The sequence below is a fragment of the Montipora capricornis genome, chromosome 13 (assembly GCF_036669925.1).
Source record: "Montipora capricornis isolate CH-2021 chromosome 13, ASM3666992v2, whole genome shotgun sequence".
Lineage (NCBI taxonomy): Eukaryota > Metazoa > Cnidaria > Anthozoa > Scleractinia > Acroporidae > Montipora > Montipora capricornis.
In genome coordinates, this window is record NC_090895.1 from 15,899,860 (window position 1) to 15,927,129 (window position 27,270).

The 27,270-nt window shown below is 40.6% G+C and overlaps 1 protein-coding gene across 1 annotated transcript in view; it reads right to left on the minus strand.

Moving 5' to 3' along the window:
* Positions 1-12,639: 12,639 nt before the first annotated feature.
* The window catches only part of LOC138030607 (NLR family CARD domain-containing protein 3-like), a 47,116-nt gene continuing 32,485 nt past the window's right edge, over positions 12,640-27,270 (minus strand). The window contains exons 7-9 of the mRNA XM_068878495.1: positions 23,710-25,770; positions 22,981-23,625; positions 12,640-12,797 (exon numbers count right to left, since the gene is read on the minus strand). Of these exons, the coding sequence (XP_068734596.1) occupies positions 12,640-12,797; positions 22,981-23,625; positions 23,710-25,770 (2,864 nt within the window). The remainder of the gene's footprint in view (positions 12,798-22,980; positions 23,626-23,709; positions 25,771-27,270) is intronic.

Genomic DNA, 27,270 nt, shown 5'->3' on the forward strand with positions numbered 1-27,270 from the left:
ATAACAATGGGTGACGGCACGAGAAACATTGCTATATATGAAACGTGCTATTATGTACCTCTCTGTGCAAGGGGGAGAAAAATCAAACTCGACCCTGGGAGTCGAACCCAGGCCACACTGGTGGAAGGATAGTGATATCACTACTGCGCCATCCCTGTAACAGCATAAAAATTTATCGTGACGCGTTATACATAGCACTACGGGATTAAATAGTCCAATAATGCTTCAGGCCGTGACGTCAATTGAAAAGAGTGCGATTCTATGTTATGTAATAGACCTTTGTCATAATGGCGGCCCGACAAAATGTTCTTTTGTTTCAATGCTGATAAACCTTTATAGCCTCGTTGCAATGCGCAAAATTCAAAAGAATATGTTAACGAAAATGAGGCCAGTAGGTCCAATTAAAATAGATACAATAGAATATCAAATCGGTAGCCATTTATGAAAGTGGTCTATAGCCCAATTTCGATACACTAAAATTCAGTCTTAGACCCCATTCACACCAACAAGACATGTTTAATAAACCTTGGTTTAATAAAATGAAAATCAGGCAGAGAAAAATGAAGGACTGGCCTTTACATGAGATTCAGTGAGTTTAAATACATGCTTTGACCTATGCTAAATTGGTAGTCAACAAAAATCAGTGTACATGAAAAAAAAAAATCCTTTGAAACTGTGTTTAACTAAACACCTTCAAAACATGGAAAAGATTTGGTGTGAACAGGGCATTAGACAAAATACCTCACCTCGAGGCTCTTGGGAACTCCTACAAATCGTGGTTATTATTCCTTAGAGCCTCGAAACGATTTTCATTTTTTTAAGCTGAAGTTTAATATATCGAAATTAGCTGTGTATTCGACGTCACATCCGTTCAAAGACATTTACTTCTGATTCAAAATGGTTGCGTTAAAACCCATGAGAGAACGACATTTCTTTCAAACAGATAAGATCCTCGACAACAAAAAATACATTGTCAATTACAAAAATCTACCTTCCTCGCTGCTTGTTTCACCGCTAGACTTTCGCTCTTTTCCCTTGATGTGGTCTCCAGTGTCTCACGGCTTCTACACCACTCGCTGTCAAAACAATAAGGGTTCCATTATCTCCAGCAACTCCTTTTTGTGGATTGTTTTTGAAGCCTTTCAATAAACTCCGGCGCAGATGGTTTTTTTTATCAGGCCAAAGACCATTCGGCTTCGCCTCATGCCTTAAAACCCATAGAACACAACTGCCCGTTTATAAAAAGTACTTCAAAACTATTACGCGAGCTGTTCAGCATGAGGGTGATTTGCTGAAGCCCTCGCCTGATAGTGATGGTCGTAAAAAAGGAGCATTAAATACCTCTTACTAACCTCGTTTTCTCGGTCCGTACTATATGTTACGGACCGAGTTTTTTCCCGTTGATTTATGGCCCAAGCGCGAAGCGCGCGGGAAATAAATCAACGGGAAAAAACGAGGATCCGTAACTTACAGTACGGACCGAGAAAACGAGGTTAGTAAGATATTTATTATATCTCTGAGATTAACTGGTGCGTGGGCAAGGAAACTAGTCAAAGTGAAGCGGAAGGTTCAACTGCTACAAAGAATGCCGTGCCAAAATCCCAAAAACTAAATCTTCTTGGCTGTTAAGTTTGAAATAGTTGCTTGCAAGATTCAAACAGTTTTCAGTACAAGTTTATGCAACAGAAATGACATGAAAAACTCGCTAGATGATGTTTTGTCGAAATTTTAAATTTAGCGGGCTGTACAGCGGGCCGTACTGTAGAATACGGCCCGCTAATTTAGCCAATTACAGCGCGCGTACTATCTAAGAGATATAATAAAAACAAAAAACAAAAAAAAAACATAGAGGAACTATTTAAAAACCTCAGCACAAATTGAATGACTTGGTCTCAGTTCATTAATAAAAAACATTTCATAAACGAGGCAGTCAAACTTGCTTGTGCATTTCTTTAACACACTAAAATTCTTGCTTAGGTCTTTTGGAGCTAAAAGGTGTTCGTCGCGGAAGTAGTTGCCAAGACATGAGGACGAGCCTTTACAGTGCTCAGAAACACGTAGATGTTGGTGCCGGCGTATGAAATCAACGTAATCTGCATCACACAGGTCACATTTACATGTAAATTGTAAACAAGGCACTGGCACTGTTGGTTTACCACTGGTGGCTTTAGTTCTTGCAGTTTAAGATCTCGCAGGACAAAGGAATAATTTATTGGCTGCCATTCATGAATGCTGTATGTCAATGCTACAGATCAAGAACAAAATATTACATGGTTACGATTTTTGCTGAAGTTGTCAAAAATGTTGCAATTTGATCCTTTTTGGAATGTAAAGCGGAAAACTGGAAGAGTAACAATCAAGTGCAAACCGTATCAGGATATACATGCATGGTGTACAGTATGAGGATTTAGAGTGATGTTCACTGTAGAGTGTGACCTATAAACGTCTTGGTACTCCTTGGTGGGTCATTGTTTTTCAGCCTCCTTCCAGTCCCGGACACCTTCGACAAGCATGGTGCCACTGTGTTCTGCCCCATCTTATGTGCCACAGACTTGATCAAGTACCTCTCAATCTTCTCCCTCAGATGCTTTAAGTGAGAGTACAATTAACCTCAAAAGAGAGTTAGAGGTTAGACGCCTCTTTTGTCTTGATTTTCCAAAATGCAGTCAGGTTACACCTTTGAGCATCTTTTTTTTTTCTTTGCTAAAGTCAAATTAACCCATTGACATGTACGCATTGCGTACCTATTTTTTACATAAACTTATTGACTCAGTCAGGTTACATACACCCTTTTGATTTGAAAAATAACATTCCCGTTTCTTTGAGCTTTTTCTTTTTTTTTTTTTTACTTTGCAAAAGTCAAATTTGAAACCACTGTAAAGTATATTATATTTTTTACATTAACCCATTGACTCCTTGGAGTGAGACTTAATAGATTTTACTCAGTGTAACAGCAGACGATTTTACTTGCCGATGGGGGGCAGTTCAGAAGTCAATGGGTTAACTATTTTAATATATTTCTGTTCTAAAATGCTGCACAAGATTGGAAGTCAGTTGTCCGCAGGCCAAGCTAGTGAGAAACATGAGTGTAGCCCTGACATGATGTCATGAACTCCGTTGCATTTGAGTTTTAAAGGAGTTTTTGCATCGTAAAACAATTTCTGACATCATCTCCCTGATAAATGTAAATCCATGGCTCTCACCACTTTGCAAAAGTCAAATTTGAAACCACCATAAAAAAGAGTGACACTTAATAGATTTTACTCTGTGTAACACCAGACGATTTTACTCATCAATGTGGGGCAGTTCAGTTTACAAGATTGGAAGTCGCTTGTCCGATGGCCAAGCTACATGTAGGAGTTTTTGCATTGTAAAACAATTTCTGACATCATCTCCCTGATAAATCCATGCTTCTCACCACCTTAGCCACGGGACAAACTACTTTTGGTTTTGTTGAGTTTTACATTGTGTTTACACACACTGTTGGCTCGAGAGATGGAGCGGCAAGATATGATGATGATGATGATGACAGTGCATTTAAAGGGGAAAGTATGTTTACTTAAGGTTGGGGAACTTTAATGAAACCTGTGCTGCAGATAACAGAACTTTTGGTTGTTTTATCGGATGCATGTTGAACAACAACGGCAGCTAATGATGAGAGAGAGACAGCAGAAGCAAGCAGCAGCTGCAGCACTAACAGCCAGTTCAGCAGTCTCTACAGCACCCTCGTCTGTGGATGCAAGCAAGACTCCATCTGCTGTTCCTACTTCAGCCACACCTGGCAGCAGTCAACAACAGCAGGGAAATAAACGACAGTTGGCACTCACGGTGCGTACTAACCATGTGTCACTGGTTGGGTGGTCATTCAACAAAAAAAATTATTATGAACATTATTGTTATCTTTCGTATTATCATTATGATTAATATTATTATCGTTGTTATTACTATGATAAGATAAAGCAAAGTGGTCCAAACATGTCATTATGGCATAAAAAGGTTCCAGTTTTTTCTTGAAGAAATGCAAATTTTAAATAGTAATAATAATAATAATAATAATAATCCTTATTAAAAGAGATTTCTTAAAACATAAAACTGTAAAAACCAACGATAAAATCCGACGTTTCGGAGTATTCATGACTCCATTATCAAGGAAAATATTAAAAAGATATGCAAATTGCAACATTTAAAGCGGTTCTGGCGCGAAGAACCAGTTCTTCGCGCCAAAACTGGTTCTTGGCGCCAGAACCGCTTTAAATGTTGCAATTTGCATATCTCTTTTTATATTTTCCTTGATAATGGTGGAGTCATGAATACTGCGAAACGTCGGAATTTATCGTTGGTTTTTACAGTTTTATAAATAATAATAATAATAATAATAATAATAGTAATAATAATAATAATAATTACAACAATAGTAGTGATGAAGGAGATGAAGACAAGGACTAGGATGGAGGAGGACGAGGAGGATGCAGTGTAAGTGGCAGCCACCGGGGCAGTGGCGGCGGACAACAATACCCGTCACAAATCGTTGAAAGAGACGCCGCTTCTCTCGAATGTTATGGAAAAATCCTGAGATTTCTACTTAACACTGTTTCCCCCCCCTCCCGCCCCCGAAATGTGCCTTCTCCCTCCCCAATGTTGAGCCACGAGTGTTTTGAAGCACTGAGACCACTGTGATACCCAAATCAACATTGGGGAAGGGGAAACAGACACTTTCCGCATGTCTTAATTACTGCTTGTATGTGTAACACATTGCTTTAAATTTCCTTATTTTTATCTTTTCGTTTTATTTTCAAATATAACTGAACAATAATCCGACATCCCAAATTTCTCTTTCTCATCTGTGCGCGAACCAAGCAGGTATATTCCATCGATGATCGAAAATTTCGTCTTGAACAGAAACTGTTATTCTTTCCTCTCTTCAGACTAAATACTGTCTTTGCGTCTGAAGGGCGTGTACGGGTAACGTAACTGTGAACAATTTAATACGCTCTATGCCGAAACGAATTCATATGGTGATTAGAAATGAGGAGAAGCGTATAAACTATTTCCATTCTTTGGATAACTGCGTAAGATTTCTTCTCGCAAAATGTAAACTTTCAGAGACAATAATAACTATAGCACTATACGCCAAAAATAAGGGAAGAGGAGTGGTGTATATTTCAAACAAAAGGGGGTGAAAATTGCAACGATGGCCATCAAGGCGACGTTTAGCGATTTCTACATAGCTGAATGACTTTTTCCGGTCATTGTATGAAATTGATTCGCTATTCCGATTGTGATATTATTTCTCTTGGAGCTCCTGAGAAAAAATAGTGAAGTGCATTGTCTCTATTCCTTATCTCAAATAACTACACGAAGGTGTCAAAGGAACACGGAACCTTTTCCTTCTTTTTCTATAATCTGAACAGTTCTATGTACAAAAATAAGCTAACTTTGTAGAAAATTACATTATTAAAAGAGATCATTTTTGTGACGACCAGTCGACCGTCTTAGCGCTGAAACTCAACGATTAACCACTGTGTTCTAAAGTAAAGTAATTATCCTACCATAGACTTTAAGAACTATCGATTCACCATGGTGAAGCCCTACAAATGGCCTTATTGAATAGCTTAATCAATAAAATTATCCCTAAGGTGCATGTTCCGTGATCTGTTCTATCACTTAAAACACTTGTAGATGCAGTAGCCTTTGTTTTTGGTTCTTAAAAAATGCAAAGAATTTTCCAAACACCATGGTGAATCGTGTAACACTTAAGCTATGGCAAAGATTAAATGTCAACAAACTCGGCGATATTCACATAAGATCAGTCGTCACTGAATTAGTCGTCTTGTGGGAAAATAAGTCGACTAAAACATTTTCCACACGGGACTGACTTCTGCTGTGCCTCGGGTATTTGATGGAAGAGATTGAAGACTCGCCCCCTACCTTAATATACAGTCCGCGTTTCTTGAAAAGGAAAGACATTTAGCAACAGACATGCCCTTATTTATCGCGCTGAGAAAATCTAATCAGCTTAGGTAAATATCATTTCCCCTTTTCAAAAGTTGGAATATATGTCTTTAGAATGCAGAAAGTGAAGTTTCATCAGCGACCTCACATTTTCCGCATGTCTTAATTACTGCCTGTATGTGTAACACACTGCTTTAAGGTGGCTGGAACCAGTTTCACCACTTTTAGCACTGCACGAAAAATAGAGACCTTCTTATTAGATAGGTTATAACTACTATACTGTATCACGTAACAGCAATGTTATGGTACCACATCAAACACCAATTATTGCTTAACGAAATGCGCTCACAATTTTGACGTAATAGGTTACTATGGCAACATGAAAGCTCTCCAAAAACACCCTATATTTCGTCTTTACTCGCTTATACCTTAAAAATGAACTCGGTGACCCCCATTTTTTATTGTAAAATAGTAATTAGCAATTTGAGATAAGACTATCTGCAAAGTTAAAAAAAGATCTTGGGAGCCAATTCAGAGCTACCTTAATTTTTCGAAAATTTAAGATAGCTCTGAATTGGCTCCCAAGAATTTTTTTTAACTTTGCAGATAGTACTATCTCAAATTGCTAATTACTATTTTCCATTATTATATGGCTCTGTCTCACAAGGACTGGGAACTACCAAGTTCACGAATTTGATTGGCTGAAATCGATATTGACCGCGGTCTAGATTTTCCAATCTAGACCGGCATCTAGACCGGTAATGTTTCGCGGTGAATAGATGCATACTAAAATGCAAAAATATTGAGTATTTTCTTCTACCAATATATATTTATGGAAGTGCCAAACAGCATGACGATAAAAGAGAGGATGACGAGCAAACTTTGCAGAATTAAGTTCAGCTCATCGCCACTCATCGCCGTTCGCAAGCAAAATGTCAGTTAGTACAAACCAGTTACATTAAACGAATTAAATTGTTCTTGTTTGGCCATATAATAAACATCTTATTAACCGAGCTACAACCCCGGTCAAAATTGTTGGAACACTTTATGGGAATCTCCCCCTTCCCCCTTCACAAAGTTGAAAACAGTTGGTGATCACACATTTTCCTGCAAAACTCGCGGTATTCCCCAACTTTGTAAGGGGGGAAGGGGTATAGTGTCCTGAAGTGTCAAGTGTTCCAACGATTAATGTCCGGGGTTGTCTGTAGACGTGATGTGATCGGAAAGTTCCAGAGAGATAGTGAGGCAACATTGTGCGTCACGCTTTTCGTGTGTCTTGTGAAGACTCTAGGCTGTTTATTCTATTTTTTGGAAGAAAAAATGCTATGTTCTACGTTAAACTGGGACATTCCTTTACTAATTGCATGGTATATTATATAACAGTCAAGGAAAGGAAATTTATGAAAACAGAACGTAAAAAGTAGAGTGCATAGCAATGGTATTTAGAAGTCGCATTAATAGTGATATTAGAGCTCGTGTCGTTTCCTTAAGGCATATTGAAGGTCTCTCCGTTCGAAAAATAGCTGATATTTGTAACGTTTCACCAAGTAGTGTGTTAAGGATCTGTAGAGAAAAACTCGGAAAGAAGAAATGTCCGAAAACACCTTCTAATCGAACAACTGCGTTCGGTCTGTACTGGCGACCTCGGTCAAGATTCTCCCATACAGACCGCCCGCTCAGTTAATAAGAACTAAATAAAAAATGGGGGTCACCGAGTTCATTTTTAAGGTATAAGCAAGTAAAGACGAAATATAGGGTGTTTTTGAAGAGCTTTCATGTTGCCATGGTAACTTATTACGTCAAAATAGTGAGCGCATTTTGTTAAGTAATAATTGGTGTTTGATATGGTACCATAACATTTCTTTTACGTGATACAGTTTTGTAGTGACAACCCTTCTAATAAAAAGGTCCTTAAAAGTAGTGAAACTGGTTCCAGCCACCTTAAATTTCCTTATTTTTATCTTTTCCTTTTATTTTCAAATATAAGTGAACAATAATCCGACATCGTAAATTTCTCTTTCTCATCTGTGCGCGAACCAAGCGATATTCAATCGATGATCGAAAAAATCGTCTTGAACAGAAATTGTTACTCTTTCCTCTCTTCAGACTAAATACGATTCACCACTATGTTCTAAAGTAAAGTTGTGCGAAATGTACACCTGTGTTATGAATTTTAAAGAGAACTCCACTCTGGCTAATTAATGATTTCAAACCGAAAAAATAATGCTTGTTTGTCAAATTTGTTCGACAATTTTCTTCACATGCAAAAATGTATTTGTATCGAAAAAAATGAATTTTAGAATCAGTTATTTTCACTTTCAAATTTCCCGGTCGCCACCATCTTGAATAATTGTGTCGTGCCCTTAAATTAATACTTTTGAAAAACAAAACATGCGTTTTTCAAATTCATTTATTTTGGATACAGACACTTCCGTTGGAAAAAGTTCTTACAATTTTGATTGTAAACATTTTTCTGTGGTTTCAAGTTACTGTCTTTCTTTTTCAAATCTAAAAAGTAATTTCTCCTTCTCAAAATGACGTTCCTTTTGACGCCCTTCGTGTGCTTGCGTTGTCGATAAAAACCTCAGAATCCCTGTTTGTAGTAGCTCATTTCCTTGGGGCAACAAAGAGCGTCAGGCATAATAGGTTGACTATAAATCAACTCAAATTTTATTGAAAAAAGACCAGAGAATGGAGTTGCAAGCAACGTTCGCTTTCATTATACATTGGTACTGTCTCGTATAATCGTAGAATCTGAGTCAGTCAGAATAGTGGATGAAGGGATTAGTTTTTGGACAAACTTCTTGTCGAAATAGAGTAATGATCCTCGGACTTATCTGGACAATTTAAGGAACTGTCTTTTACAGACAACAGAAAAATTCAGGTGGCTTCATCGAGAATCGAACCATGACCTCTGCGATGCCGGTGCAATGCTCTGCCAACTGAGCTATGAAGCCACTCAGTTGGGAGCGGGTTAATTAAGGAAAGTGCCTGCTAATTCAAAGGTGTTTTTGCACGGTTTACTGAATATGCGGGAAAAGCAGATCTTGATGAGTGTTAATGAAATGCAAAAAGAAAATTGAGGCTAACCATGCATTTTTCGAAGATAATTGATCAACAATAATTATTTGTGAAAATGGTCTAGATAAAAGCAGTGAAGAAACTAATTTTAAGAAAAACACGACACTCCTGAGTTTTACAGACATGTTTCAGCAGTAGCCTCTGCCATCTTCAGTGTGAAATGAACAATAAATTACAGGGAATATAAATACTAGAGAAATTACAATAATAATAATGACAATAATTAAGACTACTAGCCACCAGACTCCGTAAAACTTGTAAGTTAACCTGCTAAAATGGCGGCCAGAAAGCGTGGTACTCACGAAGTGCCCAATTCAAAATGGCGCTGAACTCTGGACGCCTGGTGACGAGTATAATAAGTCTCCCTCGAGGGAGGGGAGTCCCAAATTGCTCAGTGAGTTTTGTTTTTATCAATTTGGGACTCCCCTCCCTCGAGGGAGACTTATTATACTCGTCACCAGGCGTCCAGAGTTCAGTGCCATTTTGAATTGGGCACTTCGTGAGTACCACGCTTTCTGGCCGCCATTTTAGCAGGTTAACTTACAAGTTTTACGGAGTCTGGTGGCTCCGCGTTGCTACCTGGAGATGCTTCAGTGGATTCATGGTTTAGAGAAATTCCTATTCCACGAACCTGGCGTATTTATTTAGCGACTGGATTTGACTTTCGCGGAAAAAATCGTGCTTGTTTTGGGTCGATCGGAGTCCCGACGCTGGCTTCCGTCTCCTACCTTGTCACTATATTATGAAGGAAGGTGAACGGGGACCATTTTCCCCGAAACTTCGTGTACGTATTAAAGACAACAACAGCTCACCACATGGTAAGTTTTATCGATTTTTATTACCATTTTCTAGCAAATTTTCAGACCTAAACTTCGCCTCATATGTTCTCTATATTTTAATACCTACGTGACGCACACAGTGAGCCTGGGTTACCTGTGGACACACTTGGCATCGTAACGTCGAAACGATTAGATATTTGACGGCAGGTCTCTTGGTTCGCAAGGGTCCATACGGTCAGAGCTATCTGTTTTCTTGCTTCAATGGGCCGCCGGCCAAATGCATTTCCCTTCGGAATATGCTCACTTGGTGCTAACAATTGAGCAAGTAGATCAAATGTCGAGGATGACATCCGGAAATGGCTCCTGTATCCATCGCAATGATAGCGAGGAACCGTCACTTAAAAATATTGCGAAATTCTCGCTAATTCACGCCGAGAAAAAATACAACTTATTGAAAAAAACAAAACTTCGTCTTCTGCATCGTTCAAAAAAAGAGTATCCTCCTCCTCCTCCGGCGAAAGAAAGTCGAGAAAGAGTGTCGGAGGAATGTTACAAACTCTCGTCGCAACATCCGCCATGTTGTTTACATCAGCTCTTGCGTGTATTCCACGCAAGGATTGCGTGGGTAATCGCGCGGGCCGGCCTTGACCTTCCCATTTACACCGATGAGAACCAGTTCTTTCAGTTGTTTATATCTGAAGTGCTGGCTATAGACTAAAAAGAGTAATGATGTCCGAGGATCATTATGTACTCTCTTTCATCTATTACCCCCACTACGATAGAAACTTTTCTTTGAAACGTCTTGTGCTGCGTTGGTGGGAGAGTCAAACACAAAAATTGGGTTCTATGAAACGAGTTGAAAAAACATCAAACCTTCCTGAAAAGAATGAATGGTTAACGTTTCGGGCGTCAGCCATTCGTCAGAGCAAATTGAAAAATTGGGGAGCTTAAGAAACGACGAAGGCGACGGTAACAAAAGCTTCACAAAACAATGAAGTCATTGGTTAAAATAGCAGAAATAATCGTGCTGCACGTGCATTTTGGAACATGAAATCACGAAATTTGAGGTTTTAAGCGTGGTTTTAACAAACAACGCAAGCACAAGCAAAAGCATGAGAGCGCTTATTTCACCGTGAAAATGGGGTTGACGCAAGGACAAGCTCAAGGATCAAATTTCTTGCTTACATCGTGTGAAAACGAAATGCAGCACAAGCATAAGGAAATTTGCTACGTCTGACCAATTAAAGCACTCTTTCCAGATTCCCCGCCTCAGAGCATTTGAACAAAATGGCGGACGCCGAGGTTGATTTTGATGCTTAAGTCGACGTTCGTTTTCACTTGCATAAGCTACTTATGCTTGCGCTTGTCCTTGCGTCGGTTGTGAAAACCAGGCTTTAACGGCAACGTGAACATGCAACAGAGAATCTTTGGTTCTTTGTTTTCTGCTCTTACCAATTTATTTTCGGGATACCTCGCCCACGTTGTTCGACGTGAAAGAGATAAAATAATTGCGAAAGACATTATGAGATAGCAATATTATCTTTTGAGGTGACGTTTTTGTCGATGTCGCCAATGTAGATCTCAAGGACACTATTGCGGCTTGTCTGAGGTTTATATTGGAACTGGCGGAGAGACAGTAGATAGAAATTAATTAAATTGAAAACGCTTATTTAATCCGCAGGGATTGAAAGTGCCGAATTAGAAAATGATGTATGGAATGACCACAAACTGTCATGTTAAGGGTGGAGTGGCTCGTGAGGTTGAAATAGCGAAAAAGCCTGAAAAAAAAAAAAATTTTTGAATTTGACACTCTCAATTCCTGTGGAATCAAAGAGAACTTTTCATTTAATGGCATAGCTCTGCCACTTCCTACGTAAACCACAATTTATTCCTCCATTTCCTGTGACAAATGGGAGATGGAAAGCGAAAAATTGTGGCTTACATTAGATAAGAGCGAGTAGTAAAAATAACTAAGGCGTCCTAAAAACTCTTTCGTGTTTTCTCTCCACAGAAAAACCGTATTCTCATCAAGGCCCAATCATTACTATTAAACTGAGTGAAAACACAGAGAATATTTCAGCTTCTGATGGGTCACAGCAGACCCAACTTGTAGAAATGCTTTTCGAGATGAACTACGACACAGGACACAGGCGACGCCTCAAACGCACAAGAGTTGTGTCCAAACAGACTGGATCAGGACCATTGCAAAAAGCCTGATCCCAGGAATCCCAGGATTGCTCTCTGAAAAATGCCCTGACTTCAACTACCTGGACTTTCTCCCACTGCAACAGATCGTTAAGGCCAAGGAGCTTAGTAGAGATAAAGTAAAAAATGGGCAACAGACTATTGGGGACACTAGTCACTAGTCAGGTAAAGAGGGGAGAGGCAAGCCTGCGTTTCGGTCAAGAACCATCGCATCCTCCTCCCCCTCCCGCCTTCCTGAAGTTCACATTAGGTGAGAGGAAAAGAATACATCCCACGTCTGCCCCCCCTAAATAACCTTCCTCTCCAGCGGCGGTTTCACATTTTCAGGTGGCTTTTGTCTAAGTCAGTTTTACCCTTTGATTCCCATGATCGAAAAGACACGTAACAGTAATAGAACGGATCACGTGACGAGGCTAACGTGAAAACGAGGCTCAATCATTTAATGCCTTGTAGCTATTGTTTAGGGCGACAGATTGTCCTAATATTAGTTATGCTTTCTATTGGAGTGTAACTTAGACAACTTTGTAACATAATAGTAATAAATCTGATCTCGTGTCCATTATAACGTGCAAAGGAGCCTTTTTTTCATGAAATGCCTTGTGGCATATTTTGTATCGCTTATTCAATCAGCCAAATGCAGCTTTATCACAACTCCCTGACAAGGATAAAAGGTATCATATACATCTCCCTCGTCTTCCTCCTCCTCCTCCTCTTTATCATCATCGTCGTCATGATCATCATCAACATTATCAACATCAGATGACTCATGGTCATCGTCATCTGTATGATTATCACAGTTCTATCATCGTCAGCATCATTGCAGCTGCAGAGATCGGTACATTTAAGTCCCGCTTCGCGACATTGACATCTATTAGTGGAACATTGCTCCTTAATTAGATGGATTGCATCGGATAGCAGCTGGGGGCAATTCCTGTAAAGCAACCCATAGAGATATGGTGTACAGCTGTACCTCGAGTGAAACTATTAGGAGGCCGATACAAAATGGTTGCTGCATGCTGTTGATGCTGCAAGATCTGGAGCCACTACTATCAGCATCATCTAACCTAACACCGACATGCACGTGTTTGTAGTTCCCAGAAATAATAATGGCCTTATTAATTAATCCATCGTTAAATGAAAAAATATGGTGAAAATACGATAATAAAATTAAAACGTGAAAAATATAAGAGACAATGTACTATTTAAATACTTAGGGTTTCCCAGAATGAAAACCCACGAGAACATCATGTATTGTTTAAAATGTGACTTGACCTTAGCGCAAAGGTCTTCATTTGCCCATCAGTCCTAGAATGTGGTATCTTAAGGGTTAACGCAATTCATCACTCGAGTGGAGGCTATTGATCGCTGGCATTGATATTAGTGAATAATTGGGATGGTTCTTATCACTAAAATTATCTCTAGTTCGCGCCTGGAAGCTGCATCTCTGCGCTCTTAAAGGTTAGGAAGGCTATAGCCTTCATAATGCCCATAAGTGAAAGGCTGCGATTCTGCTCACGCTGCAGGTCTTCAACGAGGTATTTGGGGATACCACCCCACAGCGAAGATGCATACTCTAACACTGTGAGAACACATTTTCAGTTGTGACTAGGAAGAGGAAGTATCATAGAGAGGTATATCTCAACCTTATTATCCTTGCTCTTGGACTTGTAAAACTGCTGCGCCTCCTGGATTCCATGCGTAGAGTGGAGCTCATATAACAGCTAGGACGCTTTGCGGGTGTGATAAATATACAAATTTTTTACTTGATCTTTTTTCTCTTGGGTCTGTGACCCACACTTCAAATATACACTCATTTCATTCATCGAGTCCTTCACGGGAACGAATGATGTGACCAACAAATTGACTTGTTAAGAACAATGAAAGACAACTGGAGGAATAAAAAAGCGGAAGAAATTGAAACGTTTGGAGAGTGTAACAACTCACACGGACTGTATACCGCACTTAAAACTATGTGTGGCCCCAAAGCGAACACTGTTGCCCCAGTTGAGAATGCAGATGCTATTTAAAGACATGAACGTAAATATCAGACAGATGGAAAGAGCATTTTTACCAACTGCTGAATCAAGAAGGCAATGTTTACAATGATGCCGCTGACCACCTAACTGCTCGAGAGACAATGATGCATTAATTGAATGGAAGAACTAAGGAAAGCTATAAAAGCTGCTAACATTGGTAAAGCGCCTGGTCTGGATGGCATACCAGCTGAAGTCACAAAACATGGCGCTGATGGTCTACTGCAACACCGCGCACCGGTGCCGGTGCGTTAACCGCGCACCGGTGGCTCAGTTGGTTGAGCACCGGGCTGTCACGCGGGAGGTCGTGTAATTACATCTGCAAATGATTAGACTCTATAGTATTCTCGGATAAGGAGGATAAACCGTAGGACCCGTCTCACAACCCTTCAATTTTCAAAATCCTGTGGGACGTAAAAGAACCCACACACTTGTCGCAAAGAGTAGGGCATGTAGTTCCCGGTGTTGTGGTCTGTCTTCTTTGGTGTATCATGGTTGGGAGGGTAAATGCTCGGAGATACTAGCTACACCAAGCTACTCTAAAATCCGAGGGTAAAGAAAGATATACGATATCATATATGATATGCAACAACTGCTTCTCGTAAAGTGCAGTAAGTGAAACCGCTTGCGTAGATCCAAGGTTGGACTAAGTGCATACCTAAGAACGTGCAATGCGCAACACCGGCGCTGATTACTCTTGACTCAGTCAACATCGAAATCAATTAACGGCCGGAGAGGTAGAGCATTGCATCAGCATCGCCGAGGTAATGGACTCGAATGCCGTTGGAGCCACCTGAATTTTTCAGCTGTCCATTTGGCATATTTGCTTAAATCGTCCAGATAAGTGCGAAGATCATTTCTCTCTTTCGGAAGCTGTTGTGTTGGAAAGCATTCCCAGAAGCTTATGAGACTAGTGTAACCCCACTTTGCAGATCTGGGCAAAATCGAGCAACCCACGGCAAAGACCGCTGCAGGAATTAAGAAATAAGTCTGCCGGCTGTACCAGCCTGAGACACTTATTTCCAACGTTAAAGACCAATGCAATCGCCCGTCTAATTCAGGAGCAATGTTCCACTAATAGATGCCAATGTCGCGAAGCGGGACTTAAATGTACCGATCTCCGCAGTTGCAATGATGCTGAAGATCATGGTAGCTGTGATAATGATGCTGATGACGATGATCATGAGTTATCTGATGTTGATAATGTTGATGATGATCATGACGACGATAATGATGAAGGGGAGGAGAAGGAATACGAGGGAGATGAATGGGATACCTTTTATCCTTGTCAGGGAGTTGTGAAAAAATTGCATTTGGCTGAATTGACTTATTCTTTTTTTTTTAATTCACTTATTTGTTTGAGCAGGTTGAAGTTTTGGCAGCTATTCAGCTGACGTGGACCTGCTATACCCACCCACCCATATACACACAGAGGACAGACACAACACCGGGAACTACATCCCCTACACTTCTCGAATAGTGTGTGGGTTCTTTAACGTGCCACAGGGAACTAATGAACATGGAAGATACTTGTGAGACGAGACCTCCGGCTTATCCTCTTTATCCGAGGAGACTTGAAAGTCTAACCATTTGCGGTAGTTGTAAAAAGTAAGGGGTGCAAAATATGCTGCAAGGCATTTCACGAAAAAGGGCCCCTTTGCATGTTATAATAGACGCGAGACCAGATTTATTACTGTTGTGTTACGGGGTTGTCTAAGTTAAACTTTAGTAGATAGTATAAGTAATATTGAGATAATCTGTCGACACAAACAATAATTACAAGGCATCATGTGATCCAGCCTCGCTTTCACGTTAGCGTGGTCACGTGGACCGTTCTATTATTGTTACTTGTCAGATACACTTCAATTAAAAGTATGAGAATTTTTGTCGAAGATTCGCCATCACCGACGATGGTGATCTTACACAATGTAGGTCCCTGTTAACAGACCCATTCTCACCAACATGGCTTCTTTGAAACTATTGAACAAAAAACTTCAATAAACTTTAAACTGGTGAATGGTGCTTACAATGTAATCCTTATGACGGCGAGGGCGTAAAACTCTTTGTTTTGCAAAGTTGTGTGCGCTACAAAAGTCCTGCCGATCAATTAATTACACTACCAGGATTGTTCAAGCACTCTCACAGGAATCTGATTTATTTCACTAATCGGTTAAAGAAAGGAGAATACCGTAAACACCAGCGTATAAGCCGCACCCCTAGTTTAGCAACTTGGCATAATTGTGCAGTATCAGGTCATCAGTTAAAAAAAGGGTCGCTTTTCACTTTAAAGTTGCCACTTTTTGTCAATATCCAAAGATAAGTAATTTTAGGGATAACAGCAGGCACCTTAAGTATTGCTTGTGCGTAATTGTGAGTGAGCCTGGTTTGGGATTGTACGAGCAGCCTTCACCGTTGCCATCGCCTTTGCCTTCGCCAGCCCCTGTCCCGCTGATGCCCGGTAATGCGCAGCAATGGGCTTTAATCACACGGCGGCCATGTTGAGTCTCAAGGGATTGAAATATTTTGTTTTGCCCCACCAAAACTCGTTCACAACCATTTCAACTCGAGGCTCAGGGTACGAATTCGGTTGTCTATGGCCAATATAGCCGCCGCGCGAATAAGGCCCTTTCTATGTTAACTCCCTCCAACCGAACATCCCTAGCTTTCCTGCTCCGAGTATTGGGTAGTTTTTCACTTGTCTTTTACAGTATTGCCCAGCTCAAACAACGACATGTTTTGGCTGTGCCAATACTTTAAAGCTCAAGTCTTCTATATTTCGACCTCCAGGAGATCTTGTCACCGTTTCAAAGATAGCCAGAGAATAGACTTACCAATTAAGGGAAACCACTCACGTTTACTGTGCACAACGGAAACAACCTTTTTCTGTACGGAGGTGGTGTTCAGTTCCTCTGGCGATCAAAACTTTGCTCACAATTACGCACAAGCAAAACTTAAAGGGGCTAATTTGTCATGCAAAATGATGTAATTTCATGACACGCAAAATGCTTAAAAAGTAGAATAAAACATTGCAATAACCACTTAAAACTGTTGACCAACATAAAAGAAATGCAGCAAAAGGAAAGAAGCATGGATGGAAGCAAATGAACAACATTGAAACGGATTGCATTTGGATAATCTTGACAAAAGTCGGCCCGGCGTTTATCAAGTTTCTGACAAATCGCCTGGATAACGGCCGTTTTGCTCAGAATCATCTTGACTGTAATGTAACGATAATCTAATCAGTAAAGGCGTTCCACATTACCATTTTCGACTTTTAAAACTCGTGATTAACTAAAGATTTCACTGAAACACCCTAAAATGACGTGACATAGCCCATTTAAGGAATAACCTGGGTATCTGAGTCACGATGGATGGAGGAAACTTGAGTTGCAACTTTTTCTAATACGTTTTTATACTATATAGATTTTCCTAATATTTTCATGATTTTCAACCGGTTGATAAATATGTTAGAAAACGTTATTGTTGGGTTCCCGTTCAAATGTTCCAGTTAAGTTTCGATTGAGGCGGCGTTTTAGGATGGAAATTCTCCTTGTAATTTCAACTTGGAAAAGATAATTATGAAATAGTAACGTTATTTTAATCGTTATTTGAACTGTATTTTGCAAACGATCTAGCCTTGTTTTAGTTACTGTTAGGTGTTTTCTTCAAGTATTTTAGCTTATTGTTTTGTCAACCTTTGTGCATTAATATTTATTGTATTTTCAACCGCTGGAACCAACTTATTAGCACAACACGTTACTGCTAGATTTCACTTCAAATGTTCCAGTTAAGTTCTCATTAAAGTAGATTTTTTAGAGTAGCAACGCCCACACGTTATTGTCGTTACTTATTTTATTTAGTCACCCCATGTTTTCCACAGACCCCGGAATCCCGGCACCCCACGCCCCGGCGTTTTTACCAAACCACAGGAGGTAGGTGTCACTTAGGAAGGTTTCCTTCACTATACGATGATTTCATTTCGTTGGTTTTGTTTCCATGTTTTCTCGTTTTGGGTTTTTTTGTATGTCGTTGTTTTGGGCGTATTTGGAATGTTCCCTATTTACAATGGTCTAGAATTATTTTCTCAAAACGTTCTTTGAAAGTACTTAAGCTGGGAACAACATTCAAGTAGATTGTTAAATGGGCTATTGAACTACAGCTACAAACATACATACATATATACTTCATTGACTTTCCCCAAGGGGGCTTTTCAAAGACAATATGAACACAAATATATTCCTATTTACAATTAAAAGTGAGAATGACTAAAATAAAACTTTAAAAATTGTTAAAATATATAAGTATTATATTACAGTTCCTTAAGTAATTTGGTCATCAGGCGATTTTTAAAAACCGTGACTGAATTACACAGTTAGAGAAAGAGAATAATCTAAAGAGTTCCATAAATTAACTATTCTATAATAAAAAGTTCTTTGACCACTAGCGGTTTTAAAAAGTGGAATGTTCAACAATTGCGAGTTTCTGGTGCTACGACCGCTCACCTCGGCTCGCTTTAAAAATTGTGAGGACAGATATTCAGGGGCGTGGCCCGTTATACATTTAAAGGCCATTGTTGCGCTTCGATAATATAACTGGTTTGCCACAGGTAGTCAATTGAGCTCTTTACGAATAGGCGTAATATGGTCATATTTACGCGCGCCGCCCACAATGCGGCAGGCGAAGTTTTGCACAACTTGCAGTTTGTTAATGTTTCACTTCGATGTGTTTGCCCATACATTGGAACAAAAAATAATTTACTAAAAACTAAAGACTTAATAGGTGCGGTTACACTAGACCTCTTGCCCATGGGGAACCTTGGGGTTACAGCTTGGGTTGCGTTTACCCTGGGTTATGATCGACTCCCCATTTGCGGTTACACACCTGTAAATTACCCAAGGGGAAGGTAATCGTTGGCCTGTTTTCATGGGAAACTTACCTTTAAGATAAGACAAGATGAGATTTATTAGTTTTTCCACTAAATGGTTTTTGAAAAACTAATTACAATACAAAATACATTAAAATTAAGGATCTAAAAAAAAAAGTAAACATCGAAGATCTACATCTGAACGACAAACTTTTCTTTGGCTTATTTTCGGTAATTGTCACGATCGGCGCTTCTCTTAAACTGTCCAGCTCAATTAAGTTCAGCGATTCATCGCTTCATTTTAAGGCAACAAAGACGTCGACTTCAGTTACGCTTTCTCTAGTCCTTGCAACTCTCCAATTTATAATTTAGACGTCGACTTGCTGCTGGCCAGAAAAGGCGTGCTTGGGTATTTCCACGTCCGCAGTTGTTTACACAGTTCATCACAGCATGTATTTTCCTCGCGTTCGGCAATCTTGTGATTGGTTGAGCCGCTTTGGGGTTTTGCTAACCACAAGACTTACATCTGGAACTGTCATGGGCAATTCTTTTGTTCTTTTTGACGTATCCATGGAAATTTCTCACAGGAACTTTTCCTTTGGGCAGATCGGTTACACATAAAAAATTGCTTCCCCGTGGGAAAAAGCCACTTACCCAAGGGCAAAATGGCTAGTGTAACCGCAGCTAATAACCGTCAGGAGTGTACGTTTGTCAAAAACATGCTTGACGGGGTTTATTTGGCCGAGGCGGGACATGCATGAAGAAGCGGTTTTAATTATGTGTTCATCGTAAGTTAAATTAGAATCCAAAATCATGCCTAGGGCTTTAGCAGTATCTGAAGGGACGATGTCCTTTCCCATAAAGGGAAGGGAGTGAAATTGCAATTTTGCACGCATTTGCCTGCTGCCAAATGTCATTAACTTGGTTTTGCTAGGATTAAGTAACATAAGCTACATAGCTTACACTCTTAAAAATTGGATTTTTTGACAGCTTAGGCCCAAGTTTATGACATGCCAGCCTCGTGACAGTGAGTTAAGCCTTGTGATGGTAAATAACGCCTTGTGACGATCACTTACGTCTTGTGAAGATGAGTTACGCCTTGTGGTGGTCAGTTACGCCTTGTGACGGCGAGTTACGCCTTGTGATGGTCACTTGCGCCTTGTGACGGTCCGTTATGCCTTGTGACGGTGAGTTACGCCTTGTAATGGTCAGTTACGCCTTGTGACGGTGTGTTACGCCTTGTGGTAGTCACTTAGCCTTCTGTTGGTCAGTTACGCTTTGTGACGGTGAGTTACGCCTTGTGATGGTGAGTTACGCCTTGTGACGGTGAGTTACGCCTTGTGACGGTGAGTTACGCCTTGTGACGGTGAGTTACGCCTTGTGACGGTGAGTTACGCCTTGTGACGGTGAGTTACGCCTTGTGATGGTGAGTTACGCCTTGTGACGGTCAGTTACGCTTTGTGACGGTGAGTTACGCATTGTGGTAGTCACTTAGCCTTCTGTTGGTCAGTTACGCTTAGTGACGGTGAGTTACGCCTTGTGACGGTGAGTTACGCCTTGTGACGGTGAGTTACGCTTTGTGACGGTGAGTTACGCCTTGTGACGGTGAGTTACGCCTTGTGATGGTGAGTTAAACCTTGTGACGGTGAGTTACGCCTTGTGACGGTGAGTTACGCCATGTGATGGTGAGTTACCCCTTGTGACGGTAAGGTGCGCATTGTGATGGTGAGTTACGCCTTGTGATGGTGAGTTACGCCATGTGACGGTGAGTTACGCCTTGTGACGGTGAGTTACGCCTGGTGATGGTGAGTTACGACATGTGATGGTCAGTTACGCCATGTGATGATCAGGTACGCCCTGTGACGATGAGTTACGCCTTGTGATGGTCAGTTACGTCTTGTGACGGTCAGTTACGCCTTGTGACGGTCAGTTACGCCTTGTGACAGTGAGTTACGCCTTGTGACTGTGAGTTACGCCTTGTGATGGTCAGTTACGCCTTGTAATGGTCAGTTACGCCTTGTGACGGTCATTTACGTCTTGCAACGGTGATTTACGCCTTGTGACGGTGAGTTACGCCTTGTGATGGTGAGTTACGCCTTGTGACGGTGAGTTACGCCTTGTGATGGTGAATTACCCCGTCTTTCGCTGAGTTATGGATTGTGAGGGTGAGTTACGCCTTGTGACAGTGAGTTAAGCCTTGTGATGGTCAGTTACGCCTTGTAATGGTCAGTTACGCCTTGTGACGGTGAGTTACGCATTGTGAAGGTGGTGAGTTATGGCTTGCGACCGTGAGTTATGCCTTGTGAAGGCACGTTGAGCCTTGTGATGATGTGTTACATATCGTGACGTTTCATCACTTTGTGTAACCGTTGATATAAGCGCTGCTTGAAGGCAGTAAAGAGCACACAAACCCACAATAAATGACTCAACTGTATTTCAAGACTGCCCCGCGAGTTTACTCAATTGACTAACGCGCATGCGCTGAGCCTCACGGATTAATGGTATCTCGCGGGCTCAATGACCAGGAATAATCAACAGTAACGTGCCTTGGTTTTGTGTAACAACTAATTATTTTTCTTAACATTTTATTAAATGATGTGATCCTGTGTTTTAAGGTTTGTTAAATGTTTAGGCACGATGGTTATGATAAGAAAAAGTGCTATCTCATCACTCTTATGCATGAACAGCGCATGCAAATTTATATTTTAAAGCGCCATTTTGTTCACATTGCCGTCATGCTCGCTGTATTCGTCAGTTCAATTTCCTACACCTTGCTAAACTTTCCAGAATCAAGACATGGATACGAGACTTTCCTGGCTGGTGTTATAGCTTTGCCTTGTTTTCTTTGTGCCACAATTCTTAAAGGACCCTAGTCACCCACTTTACATTTCGCCCCCACAACTCTTCAGTCGCCATTTTCGCGGTGCAACCGAAAACTCGGAATTCTTTAACTGTTAAAGTAATCTGTTTCCATCGGTCATCAAATGGGACGTACAATTCTGATTTCCATTGAAAAATAAGCTATGTTTATTAGAATTTCATTTTCTATGATTATTTATGTGACTTGCTCTTCGCAACATGTCACTGGGTGGAAATGGAAATCGTTGTTTGACCATCTTTTCTCGGAGTGGCAGCAAGGAGTACTGCAATTATTTAATTGTGATTCCTCGAGGACAAGAGAGCGCTAATGTATCACCGTTTCTGGAAAGTGGAGAAATAACTTCTTGAAGTACATTGCAAGGTATCACGAAAAGCGAATTCACTGTCGGATCGATGACTTTTGATCAAATAATGTCAAGTGTGTCTTCCCCTCAAGCTGACAGCACTGAGCACAGCGGCGAACATTTGAATACTGATCCCTATCACAATCCGTAAAAGGCTTTATCTTTACGTTGGTCATTTCATTTTTTCACTAATAATAAAGCTGCGTATTGTGGAACTGAGCAAGCTTGCGTGGGACATTTTTTAAATTTCTTCTGGAAAGTAAAAAACTGTAGAGGTCAGATTGTGATTAGTTTACAGTAAGAAAAACGTCTTGTTTGATTCAACACCAGTTTCAAGATGTGGCAAACTTATAACGAAGAAATTCTACGAACTTAAAATAACAGCTTTTTACCTTATGCTTCAAATGTGTATTGCATGCGCGACATATGAACCCATCTTTCGTTTACTTTTTGCAGAGACTCAGTAGTGCTTATCATTACTTACAAGGGGCCGCGCAAGCAACGAATTAAACTAAATGAAACTATCTCGCCTTGTTTTCATTGCCAACTGCTTGGGTGTCAAAGAAACATAGGTGAGCCAATAAAAATATCTCGCATTTTCTCACGACTATTTTGGGTTTGGTCAAGTTCCAAGAGTAATCCATCACCAAAACTCCCGTATGTCAACAAAAACATGGGCGTGGCTGACAAAGGGTCCTTTAAATGGGACTCCGATAAATTTAACAAAAATGACCCTACATCTGAATAATATTATGAAACAACATGATAAAGTCGCCTCGTCCAGGTGTGCAGAGGGTCCTGAGAAAGACTGCTGTTGGAGACCAACGATTAGTATGAAATACGTTCAACCAGGCCAAAGGTCTCTCTAAATTCTGTTGCTTTAGCCAGTGCAGCAGCACCTGACACACCGATTCCATTGCAAGACAAAAGCAACTTTGACAGCGTTGAATTGATTTCCACTGCTTTAGCCAGTGCAGCAGCACCTGTGTCACCGATTCCATTGTCAGACAAATACAACTGTGTCAGCGTTGAATTGATTTCCACTGCTTTAGCCAGTGCAGCAGCACCTGTGTCACCGATTTCATTCTCAGACAAATTCAAGGTTGTCAGCGTTGAATTGATTTGCACTGCTTTAGCCAGTGCAGCAGCACCTGTGTCACCGATTACATTGTAAGACAAATGTAACTCTGTCAGCGTTGAATTGATTTCCACTGCTTTAGCCAGTGCAGCAGCACCTGAGTCACCGATTTCATTGCGAGACAAATACAACTGCGTCAGCGTCGAATTGATTTCCACTGCTTTAGCCAGAACAGCAGCACCCGAGTCACCGATTTTATTGGAATGCAAATCCAACTCTGTCAGCGTTGAATTGATTTCCACTGCTTTAGCCAGTGCAGCAGCTCCTGAGTCACCGATTTTAGTGGAATCCAAATACACCTGTGTCAGCGTTGAATTGATTTCCCCTGCTTTAGCCAGTGCAGCAGCACCTGAGTCACCGATTCTATTAAAATACAAATCTAACTCTGTCAGCGTTGAATTGATTTCCACTGCTTTAGCCAGTACAGCAGCACCTGAGTCACCGATTCCATTGTCAGACAAATGTAACTTTGTCAGCGTTGAATTAATTTCCACTGCTTTAGCCATTGTAGCAGCACCTGAGTCACCGATTTTATTGGCAGCCAAATACAACACTGTCAGCGTTGAATTGATTTCCACTGCTTTAGCCAGTGCAGCAGCACCTGAGTCACCGATTTTATTGATAGACACATACAACTCTGTCAGCGTTGAATTGATTTCCACTGCTTTCGCCAGTGCAGCAGCACCTGAGTAAACGATTCCAATGTCAGCCAAATGTAACTTTGTCAGCGTTGAATGGATTTCCACTGCTTTAGCCAGTGCAGAAGCACCTGAGTCACCGATTTTATTGAAAAGCAAACCCAACTTGGTCTGCATTGAATTGATTTGCACTGCTTTAGCCAGTGCAGCAGAACCTGAGTCACCGATTCCATTGCCAGACAAATACAACTTTGTCAGCGTTGAATTGATTTCCACTGCTTTAGCCAGTGCAGCAGCACCTGAGTCACTGATTCCATTCCAATGCAAATCCAACTTTGTCACCGTTGAGTTTGTTGCCATTGCCTGAGCCAGTATAGCAGCACCACTGTGACCTATCTGCAATCGACCCGAAATATGCTGAATTTCAAGAAGCGAACCAAGAAAACGCGCCAATTCTTTTCCAAAGGTACCATGTTCTTTTCCACTTTCCTTGATACAATTCAACGCAGTCCATAGGCAGTTATTACTTTCTTTCTCATTTGATTGGTTAATTTGACTTGATATATTTGCCATAAGTGCCATGGCTTTTGCCTCACACCATCGAGCCAAGATACCACATGTAAATTTGAGCACCTGTTGAAACTCCTTAAAATATCTTGTGTCAGCAAGTAAGCCATCAGGATAACTTTCCTCGTCGACAAGCTGGCAACTGAGGTAAAGTGCAGCAAAGAACTCCTGAAAGCTCTTGTGTAGAAACCCATAGCAGCAGCTCTGTCTTCGTTTGCTGCGTCCAGCCTGAGCCGACAGAAATCCCAATTCAGGTATTAAGTTGCCAGTACCATTTCGGAATGCACTGTCGTCGAAATACATCTCATCATTGAGCAAGCCATTCCACGCTATAGAACCAAGATGCTTTAATTCAGCGTGGTATAATTGTGTTAGGTCTTCGTCTGTTTTTGGTAATTCTTTCTTTTTCCTATACCTTCTCAGCACACACTGCACTATTTCGTGGTAAAGCAGAGTTCTACCTTTCGGCAAGTCTCCTTGGAAGTCTTCGCAAAGGAGGCAAAGAAGGGCTGTATTTAATGGATTTGCAGTTAGTCCGCTAAGGCTTGCGTCTGTGCCCAGCTTGTCCAAGAGCTTTTTTGCCAGATGGTCCTTGGTTTTAAAATATCTGGAGATAAAACCTTCAGCAGCATCTTTAGTAAATCCTTCGACTTCTAGCAGGGTGTCACAGCATTCCCGTACTTTTATCCCAGCTTCGTGCCGAGCTGTAACCACTAAGTAACATTTTGGAAGCATTCTTCCTTGAATGAGTTTTTTATACACGAGTAATTTATGGGTTGACAACTCATCCAATCCATCAAGTACCAGCAAAACCTTTGACTGATGGTCCTGAATTAAAGTGAAGAACTTCTCTCTTTCTTCTTTCTTTATGCCTCTTGGTAAAATCTGGTCATCAATAGCCTCCCATAAGTCAGAGTTAATTTCTCTGCATCTCAACAACAACAACACTTGGACATCGGGAAACAAATCTTCAGCTTTACAGTTCTTGGCCCAGTCGTAAGCAACCTTGTTACAATAGGTTGTCTTTCCCATGCCTGGCTGTCCTTCAATCAAAACCTTTCTGGGTTGTGAACATTCCTCATGTGGTTTGAAGATTTCCAACATGTTGACAATGGAGTCAGTCTTTACCCCTCGTTCTTTTTTCCTGCTGACCATTTTAAGCCTGGTAAAAATGTTGTCAAGATGGAATCTAAACTCTTCGCACCACGGGAATGGTGAAAGCCATCCTTCACGATCTTTGTAGAGTTGTCGAATAACGTCGATAAAGTCAGCCACTGGCCCAAAAGCATCTGAAAGAGAGAAAGTCATTACTTGAAAATAAAAACGCCGTTGTTCTCCCAGCGTTGAATATATATACTTGACAATGATGCTTACGCCTTAGTTGTATTAAGGTCGACTGTACTTATAACTGATTGTCAAATATGTGATAATCATATATAAATTGAACTTCGGGTTGTGACGGCTCTAAGTGCTTTTGGATGCCTTCAATAACCGCAGGACCACCTCGGCTCATCACATAGAGCATGTTAGTTGTTTCTTAATATTGCAACTTCACAAGAAGGAGCCCTGAGAAGGCAATTGCTGAGTGTATACATAAGAAATACAGTTGTTTTGCGGAGATATAACGACTCTGCGTTATTTGATATTTTCCAACTCGTGAATGGTGAATGGCTCAAGCCATATCTCCGCTCGTATTTTGGGTCTTATGAAAAGTGATTGCCTCTCTTTTGAACGTCAGCCGGTTGTGGTTAGTTTTTATTTTTATTTTTTCCAAACATGCGATGATTTAGGCCAATGGTAAGTACGAAACAGTTCACAGCAGATTAACTTTATTCAGTTGACAAAAACACAGAAAATTCACATCACCAGTGCATGAGTCAAAAAGTATAAACACAGCGGAATAGGCTAGTTTCGCATTGTGCAGCAACAAAAGAACACACTCGAGCTTCAGGAGAATAATTTGCATTTTCCTTTGCTTGGAACAAAACAAAATGCAAATTATTCCCCCGAACCTCGACTTTGGTCTTTTGTTGCAGCACAATTTGGCGCAGGCTTATAACCAACTTTGATTTCCTATATTAGTGGACCGCCAAAAACGAGTTCTGTCCAAGTAATTACTGGTATAGTAATTGCGAAAAAATATGGTTTCTTTGTAATTTACTAGTACAACGGTCGGCCGGCCGGCGTGGTGTAATGGTGGCTCCATAATGTAATGACTTCACTTCATTCCAATCACTTTTGTGCAAGCGAATAAAAGCTCTTCACGAAGTTACAGAGAATGATCTCTGGCTACACCAACATTGCCACTGTATGGTGCCAAACGCGACTGTTTCTTATGTCTGGAAGGGAATGTAATTTTTTACTGATCCAATACACTGCAGACAGCACGTGACACTTTGATTTCTGTTATGGTTTTACTGAGTTCATTCATTTGATTTTCTAGTAAAAATCCGACCACTATGAAGATTCTTTTGCAAATATTCGACGTTTAAAACCCATTCAGGCAAACTAAAGTTGCTTTCTCTTTAGCAGAGAAACGAAATAAGAAACGCGTATCTCATTTTGCATCGATTTGGAAGGGTGTCGGGTAAAGTTCCATGTTTTAATAACTACTAATTTTTTTTCTGTTGTTTCGTTTTCTTTTGTTTCCCCGAAATCACAACATAAAAAAGAGAAGAAAACAAAAGAGCGAATGGATCCCGAGTTGGCAATTTGCTAATTGAGCTGGCCGATTTCGAAGCTTGCAGTAACCCTTTGAAGGTGGCGTGACATTTTGATGGAATAATGTT